The sequence below is a fragment of the Cynara cardunculus genome, assembly GCF_001531365.2.
Source record: "Cynara cardunculus var. scolymus isolate 2C chromosome LG 12, CcrdV1, whole genome shotgun sequence".
NCBI lineage: Eukaryota > Viridiplantae > Streptophyta > Magnoliopsida > Asterales > Asteraceae > Cynara > Cynara cardunculus.
This window is the reverse complement of record NC_037539.1, coordinates 37,875,222-37,885,608: the sequence shown is the minus strand read 5'-3', so window position 1 is coordinate 37,885,608 and position 10,387 is coordinate 37,875,222. Positions and strand designations below refer to the sequence as shown.

Below are 10,387 nucleotides of genomic sequence, written 5' to 3'. Positions count from 1 at the left end.
TTGTTTATAGAATGAACTCACGTGACTGTCATTAAAGAAAGAACGATTGTCATGTAGTTTTGAACGATGAAACATACAAAAAATGAAACAATTTTAAAAATTTAATGGGACTTTTTGAAAACTGAATATTTTTTTATTTATTGAACGTTTTTCATGCATAAAACGTTCCGAAATATTGTGAAATTGTTTGCTGGTCATTATTGAACATGAAATTAGTTTCATTAATCAAAGTATATATATTTTTTCAATGAAACGGAATACAGATTTCATATTCTATTGTTTTTAATATTCATATTTTTATAAAATATAATGGTAAAAAATAATAAAACATATTAATGGTAAAACATTTATATTAAGAATAAATGATTTACCTTCTTCTATATGCAACGTTTCCATTATTACGTTCCCAAAATTAACAGTATTTATTACCTTTCAATATTGGGGATTTTACAGATTTGTCCGTTTTTCAATTTAAAATTAAACTTTTATTTTCTTTTCTTTTTTTATTTCCAAATATAAACTCATTTAATCTTGACCACTGATCAAGAAAATAGATGAATGATATTAGTTTGTAAGGTTTTCACAAATGAGGGTGGTTTACAATTGATCCCTCCTCTCTCTCCCTCTCTCTCTCTCTCTCTCTCTATATATATATATATATATATATGATCCCATTTGAGGAATAACTGATTAGTTTGTGGTAACCGTGAGATCCAATCTCAACCACAAATTAATGGTTAAATTAGAAAATTAATAATTTTGGTAATTTTAAATTAAAATATTAATTAAGGGCATTTTAGTCATTCTATATTTTTTTTCTCTCCTCTTTCCTCTCAACTCTCTCCGTCAAACACCTCCTCTTTCCAACGTACACCATATCAACACATGATGCACCCTATGATATGTTTCATAAAATAACGAAAAAACACAGTGTGATACACTTGGTAAAGAAAACATTACCTGATATATTGTACTACACTTCGTAAAACAATAAAATATAATTAGTTCTCATTGGATTATGCCTATATATATATATATATATATATATTTATATTTATATTTATATTTATATTTATATATGTGCCTAATCAAATGAGAACTGTTTTGTTTGTGGTAACCGTAAGATTCAAACTCAACCCCAAATAAAAGGTTAAATTAGAAAATTAATAATTTTGGTAATTTTAACTTAAAGTATTAATTAAGGCATTTTAGAGATTTTATAAATATCCTTTCTCATCTCTCATTTTTCCTCTCTCCAGCGAATCTTATTCGACGAACCTTATTTCAATGAACCATATATGAACACAAGATACACATTGTGATACCTACAAACGATATTCACTATGATACCCAGATATACATACAAGAAGCACAATGTGATATCTCTGTAAAGTAATGAAAATAACGAGAATGTACACTATATATGATAAATTTCATAAAACAAAGAAACTACATTGTGATACACGTGAAACATTGTGAACGTTATCATTATGATACACTTTGATTCACAAACGTCTTTAAAATACAATGTATATTAGGTAACTAATTTTAATTAAATATTTTCTTCTAAATTTTTTAATCAAATATTTTGATTAGTTGTCAAAAATAAAATTACTATATTATCCTTTTAGCTTATTTAAAAAATATCCTTAAATATCTCAAACGATACTTCATTTCAATGTTTGTGAGTCTCATATTTGAAGTTTTATAAATGAGATTCAAGTAAACAATACTCTTATATATTTATGTATGCTAACTTGATTCTCACAATCAAGACATTAATTAGTGTGGATTCTTTCAAGAACACATCCATATATGTGAACCATGTTATGTGAAATGAAGATGATTTTGAAATTTTGATGCATAAGGATTCTTGTGGTTTCGGAGGATCCAGCTACAGAAGAACAGGAACAATAGAAGACGTCTGTTTGCATTCCAGCCTTCCTTCGCCTTTCATGACCACATATCTTTCTGGTTAAGAAATGAGAATATTTGAACCCGAGTATCCAGGGAAAAGCAGAAACAACTGCTAAAATATTTGCTCAATGCTTTCTTTAATATTTCCCATGTTACACATTTTATGTACATGGTTTTTTACTTTGTACATCATGCATTGGTGTTTGTAAGACTAACACCAATGCATTTGTGTTTGTAAGACTAACCATAATCAACCACAAGGGTGGTGTCTGATTGTTTTGAGCTTGACTTCAAAGGTCAAAAGTACCTAGAGAACTCATGTTTAAATTCAAGGAGGAATAAAAATTTATTTGTGGCCACGTAGGTTCAAATACAGTGACTCCAGACTATCTACAAAGCAGATGGTCGTCGTATAATTAGTCGGCTCGTTGTTGCTTTACCAAAGGCCTTTGGTATCTTTTTGGTGAAATTATCGTCTCATATTATATTTAAATTAAATATTTTAATAATAAATTTATATTAAACAATTAAGCTTACTTAACTCATTGTAGATACTCAATTGGCTACATAATTCAGCGACAAAATCAAGAACAAAGTCCCTTAGTCAACTCGCTCCATGTACCAGCCAGGAAGTAGAATCATTCTGATAATCAAGCAATCGAGTTATATATAGCCGGCACTACAACATCTATAAATACATCTACTGCCATTGTAACCAATCCACCACCACCACCACAACTAGAAATGAAATCTGCAGCCTCCATGGCCGGCGGTGACCAGTTCTTCAAAGCAAACAACAAAAAGGTGGTGGATTCCTCAAAGGCTAATGCCCATGCATTCCCTTTTGTTAACACCATCTTCTTCACTTTCTTCTTCTCCATCGTCTGTTACCTCTTCACCAGCTTGCGCCAGAAGATCCACACCGCGACCCCTCTCCACCTCACCTTATCGGAGATGGCCGCCGTCGTCTGCTTTGTCGCCTCCTTCATCTACTTTCTTGGTTTCTTCGGGATGAACTTCCTCCAGTTAATGCCCTTTCTCGAAGAAGAAGAAGAAGACGACGAGGAACTCGAAGAAACAAACATGAAGGAGACCCTTGTTTCCACTATTGCCATTGACTGCTCCACGACGACGGAAGACGATGAGAAGGTGATACAAGCAGTGGTTGCCGGAAAAACACCCTCTTACTCACTGGAATCAAAGCTTGGGGACTGCAAACGTGCAGCGTTCATTAGGAGACAAGCGTTGGAGAGGGTAACAGGTAAGTCTATTGAAGGTTTGCCACTAGAGGGTTTTGATTATGAATCGATATTGGGACAATGTTGTGAGATGCCAGTGGGTTATGTTCAAATTCCGGTGGGTATCGCCGGACCGTTGTTAGTTGACGAGATGGAGTTCTGGGTGCCGATGGCAACTACAGAAGGGTGTCTTGTGGCTAGCACCAATAGGGGCTGCAAAGCCATCAGTGCCTCTGGTGGTGCCACCAGTGTCCTCCTGAAAGATGGGATGACCAGGGCTCCAGTTGTGCGGTTTGGCACCGCTAAGAGGGCTGCAGATTTGAAGTTCTTCTTGGAGGAACCACTTAATTTCCAGACTCTGGCTTCTGTTTTCAACAGGTTAGAATTCTTGGAGGGCTACAAAGTAGTTTATTAGAACATCGCCTCATATAAATCCGATTTTGTTGTAGCAGACGTTATTATATTTTTTTTTGGACAAAGGGTTGATTTGGTTTAATTGCATGCTCCACAGATCTAGTAGATTTGGGAGGCTTCAAAGCATTCAATGTGCAATAGCCGGAAAGAATCTATACATGAGGTTCACTTGCAGCACCGGAGATGCAATGGGGATGAACATGGTTTCGAAAGGTGTTCAAAACGTTTTGGATTACTTGCAGGCCGACTTCCCGGACATGGACGTCATCGGCATCTCCGGCAACTATTGTTCTGACAAAAAACCGGCAGCCGTGAACTGGATCGAAGGTCGAGGCAAATCAGTGGTGTGTGAAGCGATCATAAAGGAGGAGGTGGTGCAGAAGGTGTTAAAAACCAACGTAGCTTCGTTGGTTGAACTGAATATGCTAAAGAACCTCACTGGATCCGCCATGGCTGGAGCGTTAGGTGGGTTCAACGCCCACGCCAGTAACATAGTTTCGGCGGTGTTTTTAGCCACCGGACAAGATCCAGCCCAGAATGTAGAAAGCTCACATTGTATCACCATGATGGAGGCAGTGAACGGCGGCAAAGATCTTCATGTTTCGGTGACCATGCCGTCGATTGAGGTGGGGACGGTGGGCGGTGGGACGCAGTTGGCTTCACAAGCAGCGTGCTTGAACTTACTCGGCGTCAAGGGTGCAAACAGAGAATCGGCTGGATCGAATGCACGACAGTTGGCGAAGGTGGTGGCGGGATCGGTTTTGGCCGGAGAATTGTCATTGATGTCGGCGATTGCTGCCGGCCAACTTGTTAAGAGCCATATGAAGTACAATAGATCCAACAAAGAGGTTTCTTCAAAAGCATAATTAGCAGATGGATGTTGATGATTGTGTATATGTTGTATTCTTTATACTTCTCTATTTATTTTCCATCTCAATAAAAGATGATTAAAAGGCAAAAACAAGGGATATTTACCAAATTTTCTATTAAGTTTTGCATAGATAAAAGTGTCTATATAGATAAATTTGTCTGTCTGGATAAATTTATATTGTTGTTTACTTTTTTATCTGAATTAACTGTCTGAATGATATAAACGACCAATTAACCCCTAAATATGAATTATGCGTTGTTTGAAAAGTTCCAGATCTAGAAGTTCAAAACAAAAGTGAACTTCTGAAACCTCAAAAACGAAAAATAAATTGTATAGATGAGGTCAAACTTTAAATGAATCTGGAACTTCAAAAACGATATTGAAATATGAAAACCAATGGTGACAATGAAGTTGCAAGTGCAACGGAGTTGTAGGAGATGAAGTTTGGAGATGGTGATTATGGAGATAAAGTTTGGAGATAGAAATGAAGGAGGTGTGTCCCTCATTCAGAAGGGCATTCTAAAGTATAGGGGGGCAGGAATGTCTTTTTTTCTGGCTGAATGGGGACAAAACAATATTTATATCTGTGCGATTAAGTCAATTCATGTGTGAATAAGCTACAAGTAAAGAACCTAAAAGAGTTATACGAATAAGCCAATTACACCATTAAGCTCATTAAGCCACAAGTAAACACCCACTTAGTAAAATAAGAAATCTCTCTTTTATTGTTCAGGATCAAAATAAGACCAATGTTAGAAATTGGACTTTCACCTACAGATTTCGAAAACTTGTGATGGATTTCTTACTAATTTTTGACGGAATCCATAAAATATTTTAAAAAGTAATTTTCTAATTAATTTTAAAATTCAACTAGAAATCTGTTGAAAATTTCCTATGAATTTTCGACGGAATCCATCAATATGTTTTAAAATGTGTTGTTAAATTAATTATAAATGTCTATCATAAATTCATGTTTTAAAAAAAATTAATTAATTATAAAATTCCGTCGGAAATCGGTCAAAAATTCTCAGGATGCATTTGGTTTGCAAGATTATTTTTTAAGGTTTAAATTTCATAGAGGGATTTGGATTTGTAGGGATCGAATTGGAATGGATTTGAAATCTTTTTGTGTACGGTTTATAAGATTTGAAGTGGATTTAAAATTCATTTCTTTATAAATCATGTTTGGTTCATAGTATTTTAGGGGTGAACAGCGGAACCGGGTACCCGTTTACGGAACCGGAACCGCCTTGGAACCGCCGGTTCCGGAACCAGAACCRAYRKKWSYGGTTCCGGTTCCGGTTCCTAAAATACGGAACCGATTGAGAACGGTTCCGGTTCCGGTTCTCAGTTTTTTGGAACCGTTACCCGCCTGGTACCCGGAACCGGCGGTTGTTTTCAATAAAAAAATAATTAATTTTTTTCAATACCAAATTTATATTAGGTTACATCTTCAAATGACGCAGTCATCTTCATTCTTCATCTACTTTCTAGTTCTACTAAACTACAGTTMGTAGTATGTAATCGTTAAGTTTTGAACATTTATAATTATAGTATATAATCATTAAACTTTGAACATTTTCTATTAGTCTATTTTGGTTTGTAATCGTTAAAACAATATTTGTAACCATTATTCCGTATAATTTGTATTCTTATTTATTTAATTTAGTGTTTTGGCAATATTTTATKTTTATTTCTAAATAACAAAATTTTAATATTTTAGGAAGCGGGTACCCGGGACCGGAACCGGTCCCGGCGGTTCCGGTTCCGGTTCCAAAAATTCAAGAACCCCTTTAACCGGTTCCGGTTCCAATATCTCAAGAACCGCCGGTTCCGGTTCCGGTTCCTGTCAAAAAGGGCGGGTACCCGCCTATGCTCACCCCTATAGTATTTGGATTGGGATTTAATTACGTCAGTATGTACCACTTCCATGGCTATTCCGCCACTATTTCACCGACTTATCTAAAATACCGTTATACATACCCATTCACGAACACTAATCTCATCTTCCCCACCAAACATTTGACTAGAGCAGTGTGCTCGTTTAAAGCCGAGAGTAGAGTTTTCTTGGACAGGACGATGACCTGTTAGACCAAGACAAAGACCAAGCCCACTTAAAATACAGACTTAGATAACCATTATCGAAAAAATAGACAGAACCGGGTTTGTTGGTTAAAATTAATGGACGAACATGGCCAATGTGAAAATAAATATGGACAAGCCCACTCAGCCCGTTTATGTTTTATAATTAATATTTTTTAACCATTAATTAAAATTAACTTATTAAACTTATAGTTTGAGAGTTGGTTTTTTCTTAAGACCCCAAAAGGCTCAATATTATATTTGTTAGCATTTTTATTTCAAAAGTCCTACGATAAAAAATGGATAGAGTCAGTGGTTGCTTAAAGTTTCAATTGTAAAGGTGTTTATCTTTTAATTTTTGGTTCCAAATTTGTTAATTAAGAGTTACACTTTTTAGATACGTTAGTCCATGAACAAGCCCAATCAATTTTATAGGACGCGCAATGGCAAGTTATCAGGCCCGAAAAAAGGGCTTAGATTTACAATATTAAGCATGTTAGACAAAAAAAAAAAGTTAAAACCAGCCCAATCCTAGCCCAGGTCCACAAATGATCACCTCTAGCCGAAAGGCACTAAATGGAAGCCACCAACTTCGCTTTACCACACACAAATGTTCTTGTTCGACGATCCACTAAACAACAAGCTCACAACGGCAACGATATACAAAAATGTTTGATTGTAACATATGATAACTCCGCACTGAGCCAACGTATGTTTTGGTCGTTCCTAGAAATTCACTAACCCATCTGAAGATCCAACGTACACGACGGCTTTCGCCGTGTTCACCGCAAACGCCATTACTGCATTTTCCTAGTTTAGTAAACTGTAGAACATCATCTCCTACGACCCGTCTACTGATTCGGTGAAAACCAGGTCATCAAAATCGGAAACCACCAAATTAATGACATCGTTGTGGGTTTTATCAATTCTAAACTTTTAATTACAACCGCCGTGGAGAGCTTCGGAAAACAAGGATATCATTTTTGTTGAAACCCAGAGGGAAGAAAGTGGTATGGGTAAAGAATCCTTCGATTTCAAATACCAACAATCTTACAATCAAACATTGGATTGAAATGGATTTCAAATCCAAATCCCTACAAATTCATTCCATTACTATAAATCATACACACCATTAGAGAAACTACATAAAAACAAAAACTTTTAATTAATTAATTTAATATTAATATTGATATATTTTTTTCAAAATTTTATGATATCTTCAAATTTATTTTTATTTAAAAATAAAAACATTATCTTTAACAAACCCATATAAACCGTATTGTATATCAACAGAAATAAAAAATAAAACGAAAAATTAAAATAAAAATGCATCTCGCTGCATTTCTAAAATTCTTATACATTTGTGTTTTCAATTACAAGCATGTGTGTATGTATTCATGTAGATGTGACACATTGGTGTACAAATAAATTTACAACTTGTAATTTTGGATTACAGTTTTCGTCCTTATAGTTCATAATTCAATCATCTTTCTGTCCTTAAGATTTAATTTATTGTTTTTTTCGTCCTCATGTGTCACGCTAGATTTCAATTTTAGTCTTTCATTCTTAAAAGTTATGTTTTGGACTCAAGAACGAAAATAGAAATGATTTGCAAACACTAGGAATGAAAACAGAAATTTTAAAACCATAGGGACGAAATTCACAATTTTAACAAACCACAGGGACAAATAAGATAACTTAGGGGCAGTATACCAAACACTTACCGTGTTTATCAAAAAATAAATATGATAAGTACCAAGAATCTTACCCGATAAGAACAAAACAAGGACCAAAAGTTTTGTCCAGTAAGTAAAAAAACAACAAATTTTACCATGATAAACACCTATCGACTAAATTATTACATACGACACCATTTTGTTGAACTAAAATCTTACCCAATAAGTCAAAGATAATGTTAAATTTTACTGATAAACCTTTACCGGTAAGCATTTGGTAAACAGTTCTTGCTCTAACAAAAAGGAAGGGTATTATTGTATGAGGTGTTTCCAGGATGAAATGGCATTGAAACAACCCATTTATCAGGATGGCCACAAACATTACTTTCGCATCCGAGCCATTACACCACAAGGAACTATTTTATCCTCTAGAATTGGTAAATGGATGCATTTCAACGATCATATTTGATCAAATTTCAGCCATAAAAAAGTCGTCGGAAGACGAGAAGAAGATCCGACGTACATGATGACTTTCGTCGTGTTCACCGCCAACGGACACCATCTAAACATTTTCCTAATTTAGAAAACTGTAAAAAACATCATCTCCAACGACCCGTCTATAGATTCGGTGAAAACCAGGCCGTCAAAATCAGAAACCACCAAATTAATGGCGTCGCTATGGGTTTTATCAATTCTAAACTTTTAATTACCACCGACGAGGTGAGCATCGGAAAGCAAAGCATCGTTTTTGTCGAAAACCAGAGGGAAAGAAGCGGTACGGCTAAAGTTAGGCTAGGAAGCAATTTTTTGAAATCTCACAGCATTTTGATTTGAAATACCAATCCCTCCCAAAGGATTTCCAAATCCATGTTCAGTCGTGATAAATGCTTACAGGACAAATGGTTGCATACAATACAATTTTGGTACTAAAATCTTAGCCAGTAAATCAATGATAATATTAAATTTTACTGGTAAACGTTTACCAGATAAATATTTAGTAAACAGCCACTTACTCTAACAAAAAAGAAGGGTATTGTATGAGGTGTTTCCAGGATCAAATGGCATTGAAACAACCCATTTATCAGGATGGCCACAAACATTACTCTTGCATCCGAGCCATTACACCAGAAGGAACTGTTTTATCCTCTAGAATTGGTAAATGGATGCATTTCAACAGTCATATTTGTTCAAATTTCAGCCATAAAAAAGCTGTTGGAAGACGAGAAGAATGAAATGGAGCTCAGTGGAAGGAGAAGTCGTTAAAAATTGGGATCACGGCAAGATAGAACTTGTCCACTGCCCTAATTACACCATAAGGTGTCTTACCTCATCATTGCAATTCAAACACTCTTCTCAACACAATTTCAAATAATCAAATCGAATCAAGGCTTCAGTGTGTGTAACAATCAGATCATTGATCAAAATATATCTCAATCTCACTGAAATCCGCTAAGATAATTAAAGTTTATCATCATAAGCCACAAATCAGTTTCAGAAAGTAATCCAGATCTGAATAAAAAAAAGGTTGAATAGAAATCGAATTGATTCAGGAAGAAAAAAGTAGAAGATTTATGAGGATATGGAGAGTGATTTGTGCTCAGACAGCCAAGGGTTTGTCGTCAGACTTAATGGGAAGAAGAGCCCAATGTCAGAAACTCTAGTCCACAAATAGCTTCATCACCGCACAAGTAAAACACGTAAAATTGAAGAAGAAAGATGAAGTAACCTACAATATACCTACTGCTGTAGACGAAAGGATGATGATGGCGATGATAATGGAGGCCAGCCGCCATTGGAGGGAATGAAGATAATAGGGGAGCGAGGGTTTCTTATATAGATGGAGAGAGTTTGAATTCGGATGGTTTTTAATGGGCTTTTCTGTAACTCTAATGGGCCGAAACTCTATCTCGAAAAACATTAGGTCATCGTTTTGTATTAGCTTGATTAATAAATAAATATAAGTTTTTTATTTCGAGGAGTCTTTCGCACTCCTAACCTTCGTTAACTACACCCTTAATCTATATCTATATCTATACTATATTATAAAGCATTTGGCTAAAACTCTTAAAAACTCTTAAAACTCTTAAATCCGTTCATCTCTATCCGATTTCATCCCATATCTGAATTCGTGTAACTAACTGCAGATAAACACAATCAAATACAGGATAAACATCTCATTTTAAATATAA

General features: G+C 35.2%; 1 protein-coding gene and 5 non-coding genes across 6 annotated transcripts; 1 reads left to right on the top strand and 5 right to left on the bottom strand.

Moving 5' to 3' along the window:
- The first annotated feature begins 2,661 nt into the window (after positions 1–2,661).
- Positions 2,662–5,256, top strand: LOC112523899 (3-hydroxy-3-methylglutaryl-coenzyme A reductase-like). Its single transcript, XM_025133571.1, has 3 exons — positions 2,662–3,533; positions 3,667–4,417; positions 5,218–5,256. The coding sequence occupies exons 1-3, from the start codon at positions 2,662–2,664 to the stop codon at positions 5,254–5,256; spliced, it is 1,662 nt and encodes a 553-aa protein (XP_024989339.1).
- Positions 5,257–8,511: 3,255 nt separating this feature from the next.
- LOC112523978 lies at positions 8,512–8,637 on the bottom strand. Its single transcript, XR_003070311.1, has one exon. It is a non-coding gene; the product is annotated as a small nucleolar RNA snoR80 (small nucleolar RNA).
- A 592-nt stretch (positions 8,638–9,229) lies between these two features.
- Positions 9,230–9,355, bottom strand: LOC112523977. The gene has a single exon (XR_003070310.1). It is a non-coding gene; the product is annotated as a small nucleolar RNA snoR80 (small nucleolar RNA).
- A 78-nt stretch (positions 9,356–9,433) lies between these two features.
- LOC112523974 lies at positions 9,434–9,538 on the bottom strand. Its single transcript, XR_003070307.1, has one exon. It is a non-coding gene; the product is annotated as a small nucleolar RNA Z152/R70/R12 (small nucleolar RNA).
- Positions 9,539–9,583: 45 nt separating this feature from the next.
- Positions 9,584–9,679, bottom strand: LOC112523973. Its single transcript, XR_003070306.1, has one exon. It is a non-coding gene; the product is annotated as a small nucleolar RNA R11/Z151 (small nucleolar RNA).
- A 108-nt stretch (positions 9,680–9,787) lies between these two features.
- On the bottom strand, positions 9,788–9,888 carry LOC112523972. Its single transcript, XR_003070305.1, has one exon. It is a non-coding gene; the product is annotated as a small nucleolar RNA Z157/R69/R10 (small nucleolar RNA).
- Positions 9,889–10,387: the final 499 nt, after the last annotated feature.

What these genes read in the sequence shown, in the direction of transcription:
- LOC112523899 (XM_025133571.1), top strand. Translation starts at nt 2,662, where the DNA reads ATGAAATCTGCAGCCTCCATGGCCGGCGGTGACCAGTTCTTCAAAGCA. An exon ending in CTGGCTTCTGTTTTCAACAG is followed by an intron (nt 3,534 to 3,666) that starts GTTAGAATTCTT and finishes CATGCTCCACAG; the next exon opens with ATCTAGTAGATTTGGGAGGC. An exon ending in ACAATAGATCCAACAAAGAG is followed by an intron (nt 4,418 to 5,217) that starts GTTTCTTCAAAA and finishes TTTCACCTACAG; the next exon opens with ATTTCGAAAACTTGTGATGG.